Below are 23860 nucleotides of genomic sequence, written 5' to 3'. Positions count from 1 at the left end.
AGAGAGAGAGAGACAGAGAGAGAGACAGAGAGAGAGAGACAGAGAGAGAGAGACAGAGAGAGAGACAGAGAGAGAGACAGAGAGAGAGACAGAGAGAGAGACAGAGAGAGAGTGACAGAGAGAGAGAGAGAGAGAGAGAGACAGAGAGAGAGAGAGAGAGAGAGACAGAGAGAGAGAGAGAGAGAGACAGAGAGAGAGACAGAGAGACAGAGAGAGAGACAGAGAGAGAGACAGAGAGAGAGACAGAGACAGAGAGAGACTAACTTGCTGTAGTCAAAGCTACCAGTAGGAGGCTCCTTGCGTATCTCTTCATACTCCTGGTAGATTCCTTTCTTCTTCCTCTTCTTCACGTGCTCCACCAGCTCCAACACGTTCATCCCTACCCCGTCAGGCATGTGTACGGACACCTCTTCCTGGGGACAAGGGTCCTCGTCCGGCTGTGACGCGCCGCTGAGTGAGGGGCACTGGGACGGCGGGGGTTGAGGGTGGCGTGGGAGAGAGACTTCTGAGGGAGAGGAGGCACCCCATCTACCTCATCCTCTTCCTCCTCTCCTTCCTGCTCTTCCTCGTTCGCTGTTCCGTCGTCGAGGTTTCTGACCCGTCACTCATCGTAATTCCTACTACTTTGTGGTGGAGGGGTGTGTCCGGGGCGTGTCCGACTGGGGAGGGGGCTGGCGACCATTCACGCTGTTAGCATTGGGGCTAGCGCCGCTAACAACCCCAACAACGGTATTAACCCCCAACCCTGCCTTGACACCGTAGCTACGGGCAGACCCGTTCCAATGTTGGTGATTCCTCTGTGGTCCAGAGCTCTGGGGGCTGTTCTGGGCCCGGCCTTGAGTCCTGCCGTTCACTGTACCACAGTGGACGTGTGGGTTAGCATTACTGTCGTCGTAGCAGTTGGAGTTAGCGGTAGCCGCTAACGCTAGCTCGGAGGCTAACAGCAGCGGCGAATCTGAGTGGGAGTCTATGGAGGTTTGCGTAGCGGCCAACGTAGCGGCGGCGTTAGCGTTGTGTGGCTCCAGGCTGTACGAGAGCAACAGGCTGCCCACGCAGTCGTGTGTGTCGTGCGGGTGTGTGTGCGCGTCGCCTGGGGCGGTGTGTGTGTTGACGCAGGACTGTATCCAGGCAACGTGGCTGTACCGGGAGGTTCCGTCCAGGTGTTCCGGAAGAGAAGAGACTGGGATGTAATTGGACAGCTCGTGGGCCTTCACTGTACACACCTGGGGAGGGAGAGAGAGAGAGACTGTTACGTACACATACACACACACACACACACACCTGGGGAGGGAGAGAGAGAGAGACTGTTACGTACACACACACACACACACACACACACACACACACACACACACACACACACACACACACACACAAACACACCTGGGGAGGGAGAGAGAGAGACTGTTAGGCACACGCACACACCTGAGAGACATGGTATCGCACCAACACAGTGACCATCTCAAAACACACACACACACACACACGGTCGTACCCTCTCTCTCAGCTTCTCACGTACGAAGAGTCTGAGGACGGCGAAGGGAGCTCTGAACCAGAGAGGAGACGACACGATGAACACACACTTCAGACGCGCTGGGAACGCACCCTAGGAGAGACACACACACACACAGGTAACGAGTGAATGGAAAAAGACAAAAGAGGGGAAGAAATAGAAGGAGAGAGAGGATGATGATGAAGAGAGGAGAGGAAGAGAAGAGAGGAAGAGAGGAGGGGAAGAGAGGATGATGAAGAGGAGAGGAAGAACTACTTTAGACCAGGGCCCTATTTCCTATATAGTGCACTACTTTAGATCAGAGCCCTATTCCCTATATAGTGCACTACTTTAGACCAGGACCCTATTCCCTATATAGTGAACTACTAGTGACCAGAGTAATGTACTATATAAGGTATGATGCATCGAGGACATTGACTGGGTTCTGGTAACACGGCCCATTGACTGGGTTCTGGTAACACGGCCCATTGACTGGGTTCTGGTAACACGGCCCATTGACGGGTTCTGGTAACACGGCCCATTGACCAGTACTGGTAACACGGCCCATTGACCAGTACTGGTAACACGGCCCATTGACCAGTACTGGTAACACGGCCCATTGACTGGGTTCTGGTAACACGGCGGCCCATTGACTGGGTTCTGGTAACACGGCCCATTGACTGGGTTCTGGTAACACGGTCCATTGACTGGGTTCTGGTAACACGGTCCATTGACTGGGTTCTGGTAACACGGCCCATTGACTGGGTTCTGGTAACACGGCCCATTGACTGGGTTCTGGTAACACGGCCCATTGACTGGGTTCTGGTAACACGGCCCATTGACTGGGTTCTGGTAACACGGCCCATTGACTGGGTTCTGGTAACACGGCCCATTGACTGGGTTCTGGTAACACGGCCCATTGACTGGGTTCTGGTAACACGGCCCATTGACTGGGTTCTGGTAACACGGCCCATTGACTGGGTTCTGGTAACACGGCCCATTGACTGGGTTCTGGTAAACCGGCCCATTGACTGGGTTCTGGTAACACGGCCCATTGACTGGGTTCTGGTAACACGGCCCATTGACTGGGTTCTGGTAACACGGCCCATTGACTGGGTTCTGGTAACACGGCCCATTGACTGGGTTCTGGTAACACGGCCCATTGACTGGGTTCTGGTAACACGGCCCATTGACTGGGTTCTGGTACTCCTTGTTTTTAGCCTCATTATTGTTATTTAATTTTATACTACTTAATATTTTTTATTCGTACATTTTCTTACTTTAACTCTGCATTGTTGGGACAGGGAGTCATTTGACAGGGAGTCATTTGACAGGGAGTCATTTGACAGGGAGTCATTTCGGACAGGGAGTCATTTCGGACAGGGAGTCATTTCGGACAGGGAGTCATTTGGGACAGGGAGTCATTTGGAGCAGGGAGTCATTTGGGGCAGGGAGTCATTTGGGGCAGGGAGTCATTTGGGGCAGGGAGTCATTTGACAGGGAATCATTTGGGACAGGGAGTCATTTGGACCAGGGAGTCATTTGGGACAGGGAGTCATTTGGGACAGGTAGGCATTTGGGACACAGGCGGTGTGTTACCTTGAGGAGGTCGAGGATCTTGACACAGAGCTCATAGTCAAAGTTCCCATAGCTGGAGTTGGTCATGTCATAGATGAATATTAAACCATCTCTCTGGGTGTCAACACTGGAGAGAGGAAGGGGGGGAGAGAGGGAGGGAGAGAGGGGGAGGTGAGTTATCTGTTATGTACATTAAAGGATTGAGAGGTGAAGGAGACAAAGAGAGAAGGACTAATTAAGGACGGAGGGAGAGAATAGGACTAATTAAGGAGAGAGGAAGAGAATATGACTAATTAATGAGAGAGAGAGAGAATAGGACTAATTAGGGAGAGAGAGAATAGGACTAATTAAGGAGAGAGAGAGAGGCAGAAAATAGGACTAATTAAGGAGAGAGGGAGAGAGAGAGAATAGGACTAATTAAGGAGAGAGAGAGAGAGAATAGGACTAATTAAGGAGAGAGGGAGAGAGAGAGAGAATAGGACTAATTAAGGAGAGAGAGAGAATAGGACTAATTAAGGAGAGAAAGAAAAGGACTAATTAAGGAGAGAGAGAGAATAGGACTAATTAAGGAGAGAGAGAGAGACTAGGACTAATTAAGGAGAGAGAGAGAAAAGGACTAATTAAGGAGAGAGGAAGAGAATAGGACTAATTAAGGAGAGAGAGAGAGAGAGAGAGACTAGGACTAATTAAGGAGAGAGAGAGAAAAGGACTAATTAAGGAGAGAGGAAGAGAATAGGACTAATTAAGGAGAGAGGAAGAGAATAGGACTAATTAAGGAAAGCGAGAGAGAATAGGACTAATTAAGGAGAGAGAGAGAGAGATAATCGGACTAATTAAGGAGAGAGAATAGGACTAATTAAGGAGAGAGAGAGAATAGGACTAATTAAGGAGAGAGGAAGAGAATAGGACTAATTAAGGAAAGCGAGAGAGAATAGGACTAATTAAGGAGAGAGAGAGAGAATAGGACTAATTGTGGAGCGAGAGAGAGAGAGAATCGGACTAATTAAGGAGAGAGAATAGGACTAATTAAGGAGAGAAAGAGAGAATAGGACTAATTAAGGAGAGAAAGAGAGAATAGGACTAATTAAGGAGCGAGGAAGAGAATAGGACTAATTAAGGAGAGAGAGAGAGAATAGGACTAATTAAGGACAGAGAGAGAATAGGACTAATTAAGGACAGAGAGAGAATAGGACCAATTAAGGAGAGAGGGAGAGAATATGACTAATTAAGGAGAGAGAGAGAGAGAATAGGACTAATTAAGGAGAGAGAGGGAGAGAATAGGACTAATTAAGGAGAGAGAGAGAGACTATGACTAATTAAGGAGAGAGAGAGAGAATAGGACTAATTAAGGAGAGAGAGAATAGGACTAATTAAGGAGAGAGAGAGATAAATAAAAAGAGATAAATAATGTAGTGCAGGGGGGGTTACCTCTCGATGGCTTTGTCCAGCTGAAAGATGATGGCCTGCAGCACAGCCCTATGGGTAGTGACGTCAGAGCGGTGGAGACGAGCGGTGAACAGAGCCAGAGCAGCACCCTTAGCATCACGACCAGGCTGAAACACACAGAGCTTTACTGTAAACACAGCATTCTAGCAAACCTTTACCTAGTCCTCATGACCTTTACTGTAAACACAGCATTCTAGCAAACCTTTACCTAGTCCTCATGACCTTTACTGTAAACACAGCATTCTAGCAAACCTTTACCTAGTCCTCATGAACTTTACTGTAAACACAGCATTCTAGCAAACCTTTACTGTAAACACAACAGACCACATTCTAGCAAACCTTTACCTAGTCCTCATGAACTTTACTGTAAGCACAGCATTCTAGCAAACCTTTACTTAGTCCTCATGAACTTTACTGTAAACACAGCATTATAGCAAACCTTTACTGTAAACACAACAGACCGCATTCTAGCAAACCTTTACTTAGTCCTCATGACCTTTACTGTAAACACAACAGACCGCATTCTAGTAGATCTGTATTTTACAGAGCTCCTGAACTTTACTGTAAACACAACAGACCGCATTCTAGTAGATCTTTATTTTAGTCATGACCTTTACTGTAAACACAACAGACAGCATTTTCTACCTCTTTTCTCACATCCCCCCTCTTCACTTCAGTCTTTCTATCTCTCCCCCCTCCTCCTCCCTCATCCATCATCCATCCATCCCTCCCCTCCTCCCCCTTCTCAGTCTAATTGGTGAGGGTTTGTTCAGACAGCCCCATTCATCATAAGACAAACCCTCAGAGGGAAAGAAGAGGAGAGAGAGAGAAGAAGGAGTCAGACGGGAGGGCGAGAGGACCTGCTGCCTGTCAGCTCAGTCTTCTCCTCTTTTTCCTCATTCCTCTGCTCATAGACGTCAGTTTTTCCAGGGAGAGAATGTAAGACACATTAGTTGGGTTATTAGTTCAACAAGCTGCCTCTGTTCCTGCCACTGTTGTCAGACACACAAACGACTTGAGTTGCAGAGGCCAAAAACGACCCGAGAGAAACAGAAACCCCTGGCAAACTGACGCTGTTCAGTCTACAGGTCAAATTGCATCCCTCCCATTCAGGTACGGGCAACCGGCCCCCCTCCCATTCAGGTACGGGCAACCGGCCCCCCTCCCATTCAGGTACGGGCAACCGGCCCCCTCCCATTCAGGTACGGGCAACCGGCCCCCTCCCATTCAGGCACGGGCAACCGGCCCTCCCCATTCAGGCACGGGCAACCGCCCCCTCCCATTCAGGCACGGGCAACCGGCCCCCTCCCATTCAGGCACGGGCAACCGGCCCCCTCCCATTCAGGCACGGGCAAATCGGCCCCCTCCCATTCAGGCACGGGCAACCGGCCCCCCTCCCATTCAGGCACGGGCAACCGGCCCTCCCATTCAGGTACGGGCAACCGGCCCCCTCCCATTCAGGTACGGGCAACCGGCCCCCTCCCATTCAGGTACGGGCAACCGCCCCCCTCCCATTCAGGTACGGGCAACCGGCCCCCTCCCATTCAGGTACGGGCAACCGGCCCTCCCATTCAGGTACGGGCAACCGGCCCCCTCCCATTCAGGTACGGGCAACCGGCCCCCTCCCATTCAGGTACGGGCAACCGGCCCCCTCCCATTCAGGTACGGGCAACCGGCCCCCTCCCATACAGGTACGGGCAACCGGCCCCCTCCCATACAGGTACGGGCAACCGGCCCCCTCCCATACAGGTACGGGCAACCGGCCCCCTCCCATTCAGGCACGGGCAACCGGCCCCCTCCCATTCAGGCACGGGCAACCGGCCCCCTCCCATTCAGGCACGGGCAACCGCCCCCTCCCATTCAGGTACGGGCAACCGGCCCCCTCCCATTCAGGTACGGGCAACCGGCCCCCTCCCATTCAGGTACGGGCAACCGGCCCTCCCATTCAGGTACGGGCAACCGGCCCCCTCCCATTCAGGTACGGGCAACCGGCCCCCTCCCATTCAGGTACGGGCAACCGGCCCCCTCCCATTCAGGTACGGGCAACCGGCCCCCTCCCATTCAGGTACGGGCAACCGGCCCCCCTCCCATTCAGGTACGGGCAACCGGCTGCAGTAGGCCGTTCCATGGAACACACAGCCTATTGGCCAATGCTGCAGTAGGCCGTTCCATGGAACACACAGCCTATTGGCCAATACTGCAGTAGGCCGTTCCATGGAACACACAGCCTATTGGCCAATGCTGCAGTAGGCCGTTCCATGGAACACACAGCCTATTGGCCAATACTGCAGTAGGCCGTTCCATGGAACACACAGCCTATTGGCCAATGCTGCAGTAGGCCGTTCCATGGAACACACAGCCTATTGGCCAATACTGCAGTAGGCCGTTCCATGGAACACACAGCCTATTGGCCAATGCTGCAGTAGGCCCTTCCATGGAACACACAGCCTATTGGCCAATACTGCAGTAGGCCCTTCTATGGAACACACAGCCTATTGGCCAACGCTGCAGTAGGCCCTTCCATTGGTCTTTCACACCGAGGATCTGTCATTATCGAGGAGGGAGATTATTAGAAAGATTTTTCAAATAGCTTACTGTGAAAAACTATAGTTTTAATATATTATCATTCGCAATGGAGGTACAACATTTAAAAAAAACACTTTCCTACATTTCCACGCAGCAGGCCAGTAACTTCTATTCGTGTTCAGGCATGTGCGCTCCTCAACATGACCAGACACATGCCCCCCAACACTATCGGGGCAGAGAAACCAGATACATGCTCCTCAACATGACCAGGGCAGAGAAACCACACACATGCCCCCAACATGATCAGGGCGGAGAAACCAGACACATGCCCCCCCAACATGATCAGGGTAGAGAAACCAGACACATGCTCCCTCAACATTATCAGGGCAGAGAACTCCCTCAACATGATCAGGGTAGAGAAACCAGCCACATCCCCCCTCAACATGATCAGGGCAGAGAACTCCCCAACATGATCAGGGCAGAGAAACCAGACACATGCCCCCTCAACATTATCAGGGTAGAGAAACCAGACACATGCCCCCTCAACATTATCAGAGCAGAGAAACCAGACACATCCCCCAACATGATCAGGGCAGAGAAACCAGACACATGCCCCCTCAACATTATCAGGGCAGAGAAACCAGACACATGCCCCCTCAACATTATCAGGGCAGAGAAACAAGACACATACCCCCTCAACATTATCAGGGCAGAGAAACCAGATTCACACAATGAATGGAGAGAGACGGAGCCCTTCTGGAGAGAGACGGGTCCCTTCTGGAGAGAGAGACGGGGCCCTTCTGGAGAGAGAGACGGGGCCCTTCTGGAGAGAGAGAGAGACGGGGCCCTTCTGGAGAGATAGAGACGGGGCCCTTCTGGAGAGAGACGGGTCCCTTCTGGAGAGAGAGAGACGGGTCCCTTCTGGAGAGAGAGAGACGGGGCCCTTCTGGAGAGAGAGAGACGGGGCCCTTCTGGAGAGAGACGGGGCCCTTCTGGAGAGAGAGAGACGGGTCCCTTCTGGAGAGAGAGAGAGACGGGGCCCTTCTGGAGAGAGACGGGGCCCTTCTGGAGAGAGACGGGTCCCTTCTGGAGAGAGAGAGACGGGTCCCTTCTGGAGAGAGAGAGAGACGGGTCCCTTCTGGAGAGAGAGAGAGACGGGGCCCTTCTGGAGAGAGACGGGGCCCTTCTGGAGAGAGACGGGGCCCTTCTGGAGAGAGACGGGGCCCTTCTGGAGAGAGAGTGGCCGATATCTTCACCCCTCCCCCTATCTTGTCTCAACATTTTTTAAATGATACTCAAGATGCAAAATGATCTTCACATATTTCATTCATATGCTATTCACTGACAGTCACAACTCAATAATCAGCTAGTCTCTATAGACACTCACAGGGGCCCTACACTCTTACGCACACACTACAACACACACTACAACACACACACTACAACACACAAACACACACACACACACACACACACACACTACAACACACACACACACACACACTACAACACACAGACGCACACACACTACAAAACACAGACTGCAACACACACTACAACACACACTACAACACACACACACACACACTACAAAACACACTACAACACACACACACACACACACTACAACACACAGACGCACACACACTACAAAACACAGACTGCAACACACACACACTCCATTTTGTCACTCACACATAATAAGCACAAACATTTATACTGACACTCTATACACACACACTGCTACTCTGTTTATCTTTGATCGTGATTCCTAGTCTCCTTCCCCCTCTACATATCTACCTCCATCACTCCAGTATCCCTGTCTCCTTCCCCCTATACATATCTACCTCCATCACTCCAGTATCCCTGTCTCCTATACATATCTACCTCCATCACTCCAGTATCCCTGTCTCCTATACATATCTACCTCCATCACTCCAGTATCCCTGTCTCCTATACATATCTACCTCCATCACTCCAGTATCCCTGTCTCCTTCCCCCTATACATATCTACCTCCATCACTCCAGTATCCCTGTCTCCTATACATATCTACCTCCATCACTCCAGTCTCCCTGTCTCCTTCCCCCTATACATATCTACCTCCATCACTCCAGTATCCCTGTCTCCTATACATATCTACCTCCATCACTCCAGTATCCCTGTCTCCTTCCCCATATACATATCTACCTCCATCACTCCAGTATCCCTGTCTCCTTCCCCCTATACATATCTACCTCCATCACTCCAGTATCCCTGTCTCCTTCCCCCTATACATATCTACCTCCATCACTCCAGTATCCCTGTCTCCTTACCCCTATACATATCTACCTCCATCACTCCAGTATCCCCTTACCCCTATACATATCTACCTCCATCACTCCAGTATCCCTGTCTCCTTACCCCTCTACATATCTACCTCCATCACTCCAGTATCCCTGTCTCCTTCCCCCTCTACATATCTACCTCCATCACTCCAGTATCCCTGTCTCCTTCCCCTATACATATCTACCTCCATCACTCCAGTATCCCTGTCTCCTTCCCCCTATACATATCTACCTCCATCACTCCAGTATCCCTGTCTCTTTCCCCCTATACATATCTACCTCCATCACTCCAGTATCCCTGTCTCCTATACATATCTACCTCCATCACTCCAGTATCCCTGTCTCCTATACATATCTACCTCCATCACTCCAGTATCCCTGTCTCCTATACATATCTACCTCCATCACTCCAGTATCCCTGTCTCCTATACATATCTACCTCCATCACTCCAGTATCCCTGTCTCCTTCCCCCTATACATATCTACCTCCATCACCCCAGTATCCCTGTCTCCTATACATATCTACCTCCATCACTCCAGTATCCCTGTCTCCTTCCCCTATACATATCTACCTCCATCACTCCAGTATCCCTGTCTCCTTCCCCTATACATATCTACCTCCATCACTCCAGTATCCCTGTCTCCTTCCCCCTATACATATCTACCTCCATCACTCCAGTATCCCTGTCTCCTTCCCCTATACATATCTACCTCCATCACTCCAGTATCCCTGTCTCCTTCCCCCTATACATATCTACCTCCATCACTCCAGTCTCCCTGTCTCCTTCCCCCTATACATATCTACCTCCATCTCTCCAGTATCCCTGTCTCCTATACATATCTACCTCCATCACCCCAGTATCCCTGTCCCCTTACCACTATACATATCTACCTCCATCACTCCAGTCTCCCTGTCTCCTTCCCCCTATACATATCTACCTCCATCACTCCAGTATCTCTGTCCCCCTATACATATCTACCTCCATCACTCCAGTATCCCTGTCTCCTTCCCCCTATACATATCTACCTCCATCACTCCAGTATCCCTGTCTCCTATACATATCTACCTCCATCACTCCAGTATCCGTCTCCTATACATATCTACCTCCATCACTCCAGTCTCCCTGTCTCCTTCCCCTATACATATCTACCTCCATCACTCCAGTATCCCTGTCTCCTTCCCCCTCTACATATCTACCTCCATCACTCCAGTATCCCTGTCTCCTATACATATCTACCTCCATCACTCCAGTATCCCTGTCTCCTATACATATCTACCTCCATCACTCCAGTCTCCCTGTCCCCTATACATATCTACCTCCATCACCCCAGTATCCCTGTCTCCTTCCCCCTATACATATCTACCTCCATCACTCCAGTCTCCCTGTCCCCTATACATATCTACCTCCATCACCCCAGTATCCCTGTCTCCTTCCCCTATACATATCTACCTCCATCACTCCAGTATCCCTGTCTCCTTCCCCCTATACATATCTACCTCCATCACTCCAGTATCCCTGTCTCCTTCCCCCTCTACATATCTACCTCCATCACTCCAGTATCCCTGTCTCCTTCCCCCTATACATATCTACCTCCATCACTCCAGTATCCCTGTCTCCTTCCCCCTCTACATATCTACCTCCATCACTCCAGTATCCCTGTCTCCTTCCCCCTCTACATATCTACCTCCATCACTCCAGTATCCCTGTCTCCTATACATATCTACCTCCATCACTCCAGTATCCCTGTCTCCTTCCCCCTCTACATATCTACCTCCATCACTCCAGTATCCCTGTCTCCTTCCCCCTCTACATATCTACCTCCATCACTCCAGTATCCCTGTCTCCTTCCCCCTCTACATATCTACCTCCATCACTCCAGTATCCCTGTCTCCTTCCCCCTATACATATCTACCTCCATCACTCCAGTATCCCTGTCTCCTATACATATCTACCTCCATCACTCCAGTCTCCCTGTCTCCTTCCCCCTATACATATCTACCTCCATCACTCCAGTATCCCTGTCTCCTTCCCCCTATACATATCTACCTCCATCACTCCAGTATCCCTGTCTCCTATACATATCTACCTCCATCACTCCAGTATCCGTCTCCTATACATATCTACCTCCATCACTCCAGTCTCCCTGTCTCCTTCCCCCTATACATATCTACCTCCATCACTCCAGTATCCCTGTCTCCTTCCCCCTATACATATCTACCTCCATCACTCCAGTATCCCTGTCTCCTATACATATCTACCTTCATCACTCCAGTCTCCCTGTCCCCTATACATATCTACCTCCATCACTCCAGTCTCCCTGTCCCCTATACATATCTACCTCCATCACCCCAGTATCCCTGTCTCCTTCCCCCTATACATATCTACCTCCATCACTCCAGTCTCCCTGTCCCCTATACATATCTACCTCCATCACCCCAGTATCCCTGTCTCCTTCCCCCTATACATATCTACCTCCATCACTCCAGTCTCCCTGTCTCCTTCACCCTATACATATCTACCTCCATCACTCCAGTATCCCTGTCTCCTTCCCCCTATACATATCTACCTCCATCACTCCAGTATCCCTGTCTCCTTCCCCCTATACATATCTACCTCCATCACTCCAGTATCCCTGTCTCCTATACATATCTACCTTCATCACTCCAGTCTCCCTGTCCCCTATACATATCTACCTCCATCACTCCAGTATCCCTGTCTCCTATACATATCTACCTCCATCACTCCAGTCTCCCTGTCTCCTTACCCCTATACATATCTACCTCCATCACTCCAGTCTCCCTGTCCCCTATACATATCTACCTCCATTACCCCAGTATCCCTGTCTCCTTCCCCCTATACATATCTACCTCCATCACTCCAGTCTCCCTGTCTCCTTCCCCCTATACATATCTACCTCCATCACTCCAGTCTCCCTGTCTCCTTACCCCTATACATATCTACCTCCATCACTCCAGTATCCCTGTCTCCTTACCCCTATACATATCTACCTCCATCACTCCAGTATCCCTGTCTCCTATACATATCTACCTCCATCACTCCAGTATCCCTGTCTCCTTCCCCATATACATATCTACCTCCATCACTCCAGTATCCCTGTCTCCTTCCCCCTATACATATCTACCTCCATCACTCCAGTATCCCTGTCTCCTTACCCCTATACATATCTACCTCCATCACTCCAGTATCCCTGTCTCCTTCCCCTATACATATCTACCTCCATCACTCCAGTATCCCTGTCTCCTTACCCCTATACATATCTACCTCCATCACTCCAGTATCCCTGTCTCCTTACCCCTATACATATCTACCTCCATCACTCCAGTATCCCTGTCCCCTTCCCCCTATACATATCTACCTCCATCACTCCAGTATCCCTGTCTCCTTCCCCTATACATATCTACCTCCATCACTCCAGTATCCCTGTCTCTTTCCCCCTATACATATCTACCTCCATCACTCCAGTATCCCTGTCTCCTATACATATCTACCTCCATCACTCTAGTATCCCTGTCTCCTATACATATCTACCTCCATCACTCCAGTATCCCTGTCTCCTATACATATCTACCTCCATCACTCCAGTATCCCTGTCTCCTATACATATCTACCTCCATCACTCCAGTATCCCTGTCTCCTATACATATCTACCTCCATCACTCCAGTATCCCTGTCTCCTTCCCCCTATACATATCTACCTCCATCACCCCAGTATCCCTGTCTCCTATACATATCTACCTCCATCACTCCAGTATCCCTGTCTCCTTCCCCCTATACATATCTACCTCCATCACTCCAGTCTCCCTGTCTCCTTACCCCTATACATATCTACCTCCATCACTCCAGTATCCCTGTCTCCTTACCCCTATACATATCTACCTCCATTACTCCAGTCTCCCTGTCTCCTTCCCCCTATACATATCTACCTCCATCACTCCAGTCTCCCTGTCTCCTTACCCCTATACATATCTACCTCCATCACTCCAGTCTCCCTGTCTCTTTACCCCTCTACATATCTACCTCCATCACTCCAGTCTCCCTGTCCCCTATACATATCTACCTCCATTACCCCAGTATCCCTGTCTCCTTCCCCCTATACATATCTACCTCCATCACTCCAGTCTCCCTGTCTCCTTCCCCCTATACATATCTACCTCCATCACTCCAGTCTCCCTGTCTCCTTCCCCCTCTACATATCTACCTCCATCACTCCAGTATCCCTGTCTCCTATACATATCTACCTCCATCACTCCAGTATCCCTGTCTCCTATACATATCTACCTCCATCACTCCAGTATCCCTGTCTCCTATACATATCTACCTCCATCACTCCAGTATCCCTGTCTCCTTCCCCCTCTACATATCTACCTCCATCACTCCAGTATCCCTGTCCCCTTCCCCTATACATATCTACCTCCATCACTCCAGTATCCCTGTCTCCTTCCCCCTCTACATATCTACCTCCATCACTCCAGTATCCCTGTCCCCTTCCCCCTATACATATCTACCTCCATCACTCCAGTCTCCCTGTCTCCTTCCCCCTATACATATCTACCTCCATCACTCCAGTATCCCTGTCTCCTTCCCCCTATACATATCTACCTCCATCACTCCAGTCTCCCTGTCTCCTTCCCCCTATACATATCTACCTCCATCACTCCAGTATCCCTGTCTCCTTCCCCCTCTACATATCTACCTCCATCACTCCAGTATCCCTGTCTCCTTCCCCCTATACATATCTACCTCCATCACTCCAGTATCCCTGTCTCCTTCCCCTCTACATATCTACCTCCATCACTCCAGTATCCCTGTCTCCTTCCCCCTCTACATATCTACCTCCATCACTCCAGTATCCCTGTCTCCTATACATATCTACCTCCATCACTCCAGTATCCCTGTCTCCTTCCCCCTCTACATATCTACCTCCATCACTCCAGTATCCCTGTCCCCTTCCCCCTATACATATCTACCTCCATCACTCCAGTCTCCCTGTCCCCTATACATATCTACCTCCATCACTCCAGTATCCCTGTCTCCTATACATATCTACCTCCATCACTCCAGTATCCCTGTCTCCTTCCCCCTATACATATCTACCTCCATCACTCCAGTATCCCTGTCTCCTTCCCCCTATACATATCTACCTCCATCACTCCAGTATCCCTGTCTCCTTCCCCCTCTACATATCTACCTCCATCACTCCAGTCTCCCTGTCTCCTTCCCCCTATACATATCTACCTCCATCACTCCAGTATCCCTGTCTCCTTCCCCCTCTACATATCTACCTCCATCACTCCAGTCTCCCTGTCTCCTTCCCCCTATACATATCTACCTCCATCACTCCAGTATCCCTGTCTCCTTCCCCCTATACATATCTACCTCCATCACTCCAGTATCCCTGTCTCCTATACATATCTACCTCCATCACTCCAGTCTCCCTGTCTCCTTCCCCTATACATATCTACCTCCATCACTCCAGTATCCCTGTCCCCTTCCCCCTCTACATATCTACCTCCATCACTCCAGTCTCCCTCCCCTATACATATCTACCTCCATCACTCCCAAAGAATATGGATCCTGTAAATTTATCAAAATGGCCAGTAAATCAAATTATTCCCTGGTCACGTTGTCTGGGCGCTACATTTTCCTAAAGAAAACCCTGACACACACACACACACACACACACACACACACACACACACACACACACACACACACACACACACACACACACACACACACACACACACACACACACAGGCCTCACCAGGACGGTGAACTTTCCGCTGAGCAGTTCAGAACGGAGAGGTTCCTCTTCTGGGTTAATGTTGAAGATGCCCTCCTTAATCCTCGTGTTCTGATTGGACGAATCACAGACATACAGGTCAAGGGTCAACCATTAGCACATTCTGGCATAGGTGGGAATTTTGGGTGTATCTCTCGGGACTAATAGACACAAAAATGCTCACACTCACACACACTCTCTCTGTCTTTCTCTGTCTCTCTCTCTCTCTCTCACACTCACACACACTCTCTCTGTCTCTCTCTGTCTCTCTCTCTCTCTCTCTCTCTCTCTCACACTCACACACACTCTCTCTGTCTCTCTCTGTCTCTCTCTCTCTCTCACACTCACACACACTCTCTCTCTCTCTCTGTCTTTCTCTGCCTCTCTCTCTCTCTCACACTCACACACACTCTCTCTGTCTCTCTCTGTCTTTCTCTGTCTCTCTCTCTCTCTCTCTCTCACACTCACACACACTCTCTCTGTCTTTCTCTCTCTCTCTCTCTCTCTCTCTCTCACACACCCACCCACCCACCCCGACCTGGTCCCTCTCTGTACCTTGTATGCCTGGAAGAGGTCTGTTGCTCGGGAGACATCAAACTTGCGCGCCATGAGGAACTTGACGGCGGTCGGCTGAGAGACCAGAGCAGCACTGTGGGGATGTTCCCTGCTACGCACCTCACTCAGGAACTCCTCCACCGCCTGGGGACAGACGGGACGGACAGAGGGGTGGTGGGGGGGGTTAGGGGGACAGAGTGAGGGTGGGGTTGAGGTTGGAGAGAGAGAGAGGGAGGGAGAGGACAGAGTGAGGGTGGGGTTGAGGTTGGAGAGAAAGAGGGAGGGAGAGGACAGAGTGAGGGTGGGGTTGAGGTTGGAGAGAGAGAGAGAGGGAGGGAGAGGTCAGAGTGAGGGTGGGGTTGAGGTTGGAGAGAGAGAGAGAGGGAGGGAGAGGACAGAGTGAGGGTGGGGTTGGAGAGAGAGAGGGAGGGAGAGGACAGAGTGAGGGTGGGGTTGAGGTTGGAGAGAGACAGGGAGGGAGAGGACAGTGTGAGGGTGGGGTTGAGGTTGGAGAGAGAGAGGGAGGGAGAGGACAGCGTGAGGGTGGGGTTGAGGTTGGAGAGAGAGAGAGGCAGGGAGAGGACAGAGTGAGGGTGGGGTTGAGGTTGGAGAGAGAGAGGGAGGGAGAGGACAGAGTGAGGGTGGGGTTGAGGTTGGAGAGAGAGAGAGGGGGAGGGAGAGGACAGAGTGAGGGTGGGGTTGGAGAGAGAGAGGGAGGGAGAGGACAGAGTGAGGGTGGGGTTGAGGTTGGAGAGAGAGTCAGGGAGAGGACAGAGTGAGGGTGGGGTTGAGGTTGGAGAGAGACAGGGAGGGAGAGGACAGTGTGAGGGTGGGGTTGAGGTTGGAGAGAGAGAGGGAGGGAGAGGACAGCGTGAGGGTGGGGTTGAGGTTGGAGAGAGAGAGAGAGAGGAGGAAGAGGACAGAGTGAGGGTGGGGTTGAGGTTGGAGAGAGAGAGGGAGGGAGAGGACAGAGTGAGGGTTGGGTTGAGGTTGGAGAGAGAGTCAGGGAGAGGACAGAGTGAGGGTGGGGTTGAGGTTGGAGAGAGACAGGGAGGGAGGGAGAGAGAGAGAGAGGCAGGGAGAGGACAGAGTGAGGGTGGGGTTGAGGTTGGAGAGAGAGAGACAGGGAGAGGACAGAGTGAGGGTGGGGTTGAGGTTGGAGAGAGAGAGGCAGGGAGAGGACAGCGTGAGGGTGGGGTTGAGGTTGGAGAGAGAGAGAGAGGGGAGGGAGAGGACAGAGTGAGGGTGGGGTTGAGGTTGAAGAGAGAGAGAGAGGGAGGGAGAGGTCAGAGTGAGGGTGGGGTTGAGGTTGGAGAGAGAGAGAGAGGGAGGGAGGGAGAGGACAGAGTGAGGGTGGGAGGGAGAGGACAGTGTGAGGGTGGGGTTGAGGTTGGAGAGAGAGAGGGAGGAAGAGGACAGCGTGAGGGTGGGGTTGAGGTTGGAGAGAGAGAGAGGCAGGGAGAGGACAGAGTGAGGGTGGGGTTGAGGTTGGAGAGAGAGAGGGAGGGAGAGGACAGAGTGAGGGTGGGGTTGAGGTTGGAGAGAGAGAGAGGGAGGGAGAGGACAGAGTGAGGGTGGGGTTGGAGAGAGAGAGAGGGAGGGAGAGGACAGAGTGAGGGTGGGGTTGAGGTTGGAGAGAGAGCCAGGGAGAGGACAGAGTGAGGGTGGGGTTGGGGTTGACGTTGGAGAGAGAGGGAGGGAGAGGACAGAGTGAGGGTGGGGTTGAGGTTGGAGAGAGAGAGGGAGGGAGAGGACAGAAGGGACAAGTGAATGTGGGGTTGAGGTTGGAGAGAGAGAGGGAGGGAGAGAGAGAGGACAGAAGGGACAAGTGAGTGTGGGGTAGTTATAAGGGGAGAGGGGAGCTCAAAGAGTTGTTGACACTTGCGGCTCATGGTTGAACCCCTGTGTGGTGTGTTGTGCTGGTGCCTACAGTATTCAATGTGACCAACATCCCCAGGAAGTAGGAACCAAGACCAGTCACTTATTGGCTAAATCAACAGCAACTCAATCTCTGATTGGTTGATCGAAAGACAGATAAACACGCCCTACATCACGGCCCTACATCACGTGACTGACAGATATACATCACGGCCCTACATCACGTGATTGACAGATATACATCACGGCCCTACATCACGTGATTGACAGATATACATCACGGCCCTACATCACGTGATTGACAGATATACATCACGGCCCTACATCATGTGACTGACAGACACTAGAGGTCGACCGATTAAATCGGCATGGACGATTAACATGGGCCGATTTCAAGTTTTCATAACAATTAAAGCATTTTAGGGCGCCGATTACATGGCACACCACGAGGAGACAGTGTGGCAGGCTGACCACCTGTTATTCGAGTGCAGCGAGGAGCCGTGGTAAGTTTCTATCTAGCATTAAACCTATCTTATAAAAAAACAATCAATCTTCACATAATCACGAGTTAACTACATGGTTGATGATATTACTAGGTTAGCTAGCTTGTCCTGCGTTGATTATAACCTGTTAATTTATCATCGAATCACAGCCTACTTTGCAAAACGGGTGATGATTTAACTAAAGCACAATCGTTGCACAAATGTACCTACTTTGGGGCGGCAGGGTAGTCTAGTGGTTAGAGTGTAGAGGCGGCAGGGTAGTCTAGTGGTTAGAGTGTAGAGGCGGCAGGGTAGCCTAGTGGTTAGAGCATTGGACTAGTAACCGGAAGGTTGCAAGTTCAAACCCCTGAGCTGACAAGGTACAAAATCTGTCATTCTGCCCCTGAACAGGCAGTTAACCCACTGTTCCTAGGCCGTCATTGAAAATAAGAATTTGTTCTTAACTGACTTGCCTAGTTAAATAAATAAAATAAAAAACTAACCAAAAACATTAATTCATGTATTAAAATTGATACACAGAAGTATATATTTTTAAACCTGAATATTTAGTGAAAAGAAATTCATATTCGCAGGCAATATTAACTAGGAAATTGTCACTTCTCTTGCGTTCATTGCACACAGAGTCAGGGTATATGCAACATTTAGGGCCGCCTGGCTCATTGCGAACTAATTTGCCAGAATTTTACCTAATTATGACATAACATTGAATGTTGTGCAATGTAACAGCAATATTTAGACGGATGGATGCCATCCGTCAGATAAAATACGGAACGGTTCCGTATTTCACTGAAAGAATAAACGGTTTGTTTTCGAAATTATAGTTTCCGGATTTGGCCATATTAATGACCAAAGGCTCGTATTTCTGTGTGTTTATTATAACTAAGTCTATGATTTGATATTTGATAGAGCAGTCTGACTGGGCGGTGGTAGGCAGCAGCAGGCTCGTAAGCATTCATTCAAACTTTACTGCGTTTGCCAGCAGCTCTTAGCAATGCTTGAAGCACAGCGCTGTTTATGACTTCAAGACTATCAACTCCTGAGATCAGGCTGGCGATACTAAAGTACCTATTAGAACATCCAATAGTCAAAGGTATATGAAATGCAAATGGTATAGAGAGAAATAGTCGACGAGTCATAATTCCTATAATAACTACAACCTAAAACGTCTTACCTGGGAATATTGAAGATTCATGTTAAAAGGAACCATCCTTTGTGCTCATGTCTTGAGCAAGGAACTTAAAACTTTAGCTTTTAATTTTTTTTTTTTTACATGGCACATATTGCACTTTTACTTTCTTCTCCAACACTGCGTTTTTGCATTATTTAAACCAAATTGAACATGTTTCATTCTTTATTTGAGACTAAATATATGTGATGTATTATATTAAGTTCAAATAAAAGTGTTCATTCAGTTGAGATTGTCATTTTTACACATATATGTACATATAAACCAGCTGATTATGTCGCCTTTTTTTGGGTCCTCCAATAATCGGTATCGGAAAATCATAATCGGTCGACCTCTAGTACACACAGCCCTACGTCATGTGCTTGATCTGGGTGAACTTTAATTTTTATTTTTTTATTATTTATTTTTATTAACAACAAATCAATACACAAAGCACATGAGGGAACACAAGCATACTTAGATTACAAACCATGGACAATCGCGCTAGGGGCGGGGCTGGGGGCGGGGCTGGGCTAGGGGGTGCAATATCACATTACACAAGGACCTTAAGGGACATGCATATAGTTACAATTCTAACAGCTTTTTTGTTAGTAGAGCATTCAACCGTCTTAAAACACAGCTCAACCTCCTTTTGTAGGGCACGAAAATGTGGCCCTCCGTTTGTAAATTTACATCTGTGTACATGAAACTTGGCCAAAAGAACAATGAAACCAATTACATAGAAATGATTCTGCTTATTTCTATTGTATGGAAAGAATCCAAACAGGACATCTCTCCACAATAGTGTAAAATCTTCATAAATGTGTTCAATTATAAACCTACTGATGTCTTGCCACAGTTCTCCTACATGCACACACAATGCCATTGATCTGGGTGAACTTTAAACTTCCAACTATATCCCGTGACGTCAGCGGATATTCAACAAAAACATCCGTTTCCCGACACTTGACAACGGACTGTACCGACTCCTTCCAAGGAGTAACATAGAAATGTCCCTAAAAAAAATGTTAACTCCCGTTACAAATGCATGTTAATAAGTGGTAACATGATTCATATAAGCACATAATGCGTGTTGCTCGTAAGAGATGAGAGGACCGAGCAAGTCGCAGCTACTAGCTTCGGGCCCTAAGCTACTCGTCTACTGTTGCCAATGTAGTTTAATTCAATAAAACATGTACTATGGCAGTGCATCGACTAGTTTAGATCTGATAGCGGCTCTTTCGGGTTGTTTAACGTTAACCAGCAATCTAGCCAGCCAGTTGAACGACGAAAACAAACGTTTTACTAGGAACCTGAGAGCAAATTCTGTGAACCGACTGTCGGAAAAATAGATAGTTATCAGGCACATTAACTATGACTGAGACCAAACAGTACTCAGAAAGCAAACATTGTCACTGGACGTATAAAAAAAGCAACCTTGTACTGACTATGTTTTACATCTGAAAGGAAGTCGTATTAAGGCTCAAATGAAGCAGAACATGTCCATGTTACTCTTACTATAGTTACCAAAGTTACTATAGTTACCTTACTATAGTTACCAAAGTTACTATAGTTACTCTTACTATAGTTACCAAAGTTACTATAGTTACTCTTACTATAGTTACCAAAGTTACTATAGTTACTCTTACTATAGTTACCAAAGAGGACGTGTGTCAACACGGGTCTTCCTCCCCGGCCTAACGTTTAGCTATCGCTAGGTAGCCATCTGCGTTCAATAAGTTATTCAACAAAATAATAATAATAATAATAATATGGGTAACAAAGTATGAAATCTAACCAGTGAGATGTAACTTATGTCAGCCCAACGCATCCAGACGACGGTGCTAAGCAGCTAGCTAATAGTAGCATGCTAGCGGCTGTCATAATATATGTAACGGGACCAAGGATATTTACGAGACAGTATCCTCACCAAGGGACAACGTTGACCCTAACAACATAACTAGACATTTGGGTTTATTATTAACAGAAATGTTTTTTGGGGGGGATGAAATCGAGAGCACTATAGTTAAAAAAAAAAAAAAAACAAGTCCTTACCAGTTCCTCCTGACTCGTCAAGGCTTCCGCCATCTTGAAGCCTCACGTCAACGTCGTTTCAACGTGCTCGTTCACGACGCAGAAGACCGAGTGCGGCGGCGGCGGGGGCGCGGTTGTCACTAGTTACCACAGACACACTAGTTACCACAGACACAAAGTCAAAATACGATACAAATATCGCATTTATTTTTATTTTTAATTAATGCATGAAAAAAAAAAATTGCTTTTAGGTAATAATTTAAGGGTTAGGGTTAAGCAGAAGGATAGCAGTGTGGTTAATGTTAGGTTTAAAGCCAGATTTTAAGAAGAGAAATTGTAGGAATGGGCGTGGTTTAGCCATAATTATGACTTTGTGGCTCTGGTAACTAATGATGACCAGACGGGAGGCGGGTTAGTGCTAAACAGAATCCTTTGGGACGTCCCTTCCCAAAAACCTAACTTTAATAACCCCAAAACTTGAACTATAACCTTTACCTAAACTTACATTTTAACTTCAATTAGGGGGGGACGGGACGTCCCAAGGAGCCCGAATAACATGGACCACGTGAGGAGCCTACGGGTCGCCAAAGGGCTCATTCTACAAAAAGTCAAACGTTAGTGTACACTTCTAATGGAGATGATGATTTGATCAATTCTGCACCATTCTTTATAAAAATGTTAGGTGACACAACACATGGTGGAAAAGCGCATACCAAGGTTTAGTTTAATGAATGTATATCCATGTTTGTGATGTTATTTTCCATACGTGAATCTCTGTCATGAAAAATAAATAGACAGGCAACAGTTCAGTGACAAAACATCCTGAAAACGATTTTTATTCACCATCACTTGTCACAACAATTTACATAATATCATGTTTATTTTGTATTCATTTTTTACATGTTATGCTTTTGATGTTCATTATCAAGGAAATCCTGATAGATATTTCCTGTGGAAGACAGTTGGCGACGGAGCGTCTCAGCGGCACCCTAATCCCTATATAGTGCACTACTTTAGACCAGAGCCCTATTCCCTGTATAGTGCACTACTTTAGACCAGAGCCCTAATCCCTATATAGTGCACTACTTTAGACCAGAGCCCTATTCCCTGTATAGTGCACTACTTTAGACCAGAGCCCTGTTATCATCTCTGTCCCTCCCATCTTCAACAACAGACTAACCTGTTATCATCTCTGTCCCCTCCCATCTTCAACAACAGACTAACCTGTTATCATCTCTGTCCCTCCCATCTTCAACAACAGACCAACCTGTTATCATCTCTGTCCCTCCCATCTTCAACAACAGACTAACCTGTTATCATCTCTGTCCCTCCCATCTTCAACAACAGACTAACCTGTTATCATCTCTGTCCCTCCCATCTTCAACAACAGACTAACCTGTTATCATCTCTGTCCCTCCCATCTTCAACAACAGACTAATCTGTTATCATCTCTGTCCCTCCCATCTTCAACAACAGACTAACCTGTTATCATCTCTGTCCCTCCCATCTTCAACAACAGACTAACCTGTTATCATCTCTGTCTCTCCCATCTTCAACAACAGACTAACCTGTTATCATCTCTGACCCTCCCATCTTCTACAACAGACTAACCTGTTATCATCTCTGTCCCTCCCATCTTCAACAACAGACCAACCTGTTCTCTGTCCCTCCCATCTTCAACAACAGACTAACCTGTTATCATCTCTGTCCCTCCCATCTTCAACAACAGACTAACCTGTTATCATCTCTGTCCCTCCCATCTTCAACAACAGACTAACCTGTTATCATCTCTGTCCCTCCCATCTTCAACAACAGACCAACCTGTTATCATCTCTGACCCTCCCATCTTCAACAACAGACTAATCTGAATGATTGGTGGAGGCATGGGTTAGTAGGAATCATCATATTTATTATACCAAGTCATTTCCTTTTAAAAAGCTGTGAAGGGAAGTGGACAAGTGCACACTCTGGGAGGAAGGAGAGATGATTGGGGACACACCTATGTCGCTATCAATCATCCAAAATCCCCCATGAGCCAATAGGAACGTTTAGGTGACGATTGTGATCCCACCTTTTAAGATCAAGAGTTCCTCCCTCGACCTCTTTCTCTGTCTCTCTCTGTCTCTCTCGGTCTCTCTCGGTCTCTCTGTCTCTCGCTCTCGGTCTCTCTGTCTCTCGCTCTCTGTCTCTCTCGTCTCTCTCGGTCTCTCTCGGTCTCTCTGTCTCTGTCTCTCTGTCTCTGTCTCTCTGTCTCTGTCTCTCGCTCTCTGTCTCTCGCTCTCTGTCTCTCGCTCTCTGTCTCTCGCTCTCTGTCTCTCGCTCTCTGTCTCTCGCTCTCTGTCTCTCTCGCTCTCTGTCTCTCTCTCGCTCTCTGTCTCTCTCTCTCTGCTCTCTGTCTCTCTCTGCTCTCTGTCTCTCTCTCTCTGTCTCTCTCGCTCTCTCTCGCTCTCTCGCTCTCTCTCTCTCTCTCTCGCTCTCTGTCTCTCTCTCTCGCTCTCTGTCTCTCTCTCTCTCGCTCTCTGTCTCTCTCTCTCTCTCTCTCTCTCTCTCTCT

At 48.6% G+C, this 23860-nt stretch overlaps 1 protein-coding gene across 1 annotated transcript in view; it reads right to left on the bottom strand.

Moving 5' to 3' along the window:
- LOC121845024 (tyrosine-protein phosphatase non-receptor type 9-like) overlaps positions 1-21388 on the bottom strand; it is a gene marked incomplete at its 3' end in the record, with an annotated part of 29469 nt that extends 8081 nt beyond the window's left edge. The window contains exons 1-8 of the mRNA XM_042315726.1: positions 21329-21388; positions 15728-15871; positions 15155-15244; positions 4499-4623; positions 3092-3197; positions 1496-1606; positions 625-1223; positions 265-495 (exon numbers count right to left, since the gene is read on the bottom strand). Of these exons, the coding sequence (XP_042171660.1) occupies positions 265-495; positions 625-1223; positions 1496-1606; positions 3092-3197; positions 4499-4623; positions 15155-15244; positions 15728-15871; positions 21329-21361 (1439 nt within the window). The remainder of the gene's footprint in view (positions 1-264; positions 496-624; positions 1224-1495; positions 1607-3091; positions 3198-4498; positions 4624-15154; positions 15245-15727; positions 15872-21328) is intronic.
- Between the last annotated feature and the right edge of the window lie 2472 nt (positions 21389-23860).

Source organism: Oncorhynchus tshawytscha, unplaced genomic scaffold (assembly GCF_018296145.1).
Source record: "Oncorhynchus tshawytscha isolate Ot180627B unplaced genomic scaffold, Otsh_v2.0 Un_contig_6062_pilon_pilon, whole genome shotgun sequence".
Lineage (NCBI taxonomy): Eukaryota > Metazoa > Chordata > Actinopteri > Salmoniformes > Salmonidae > Oncorhynchus > Oncorhynchus tshawytscha.
The sequence above is the reverse complement of the archived record's forward strand: the minus strand, read 5'-3'. Positions and strand labels throughout refer to the sequence as shown.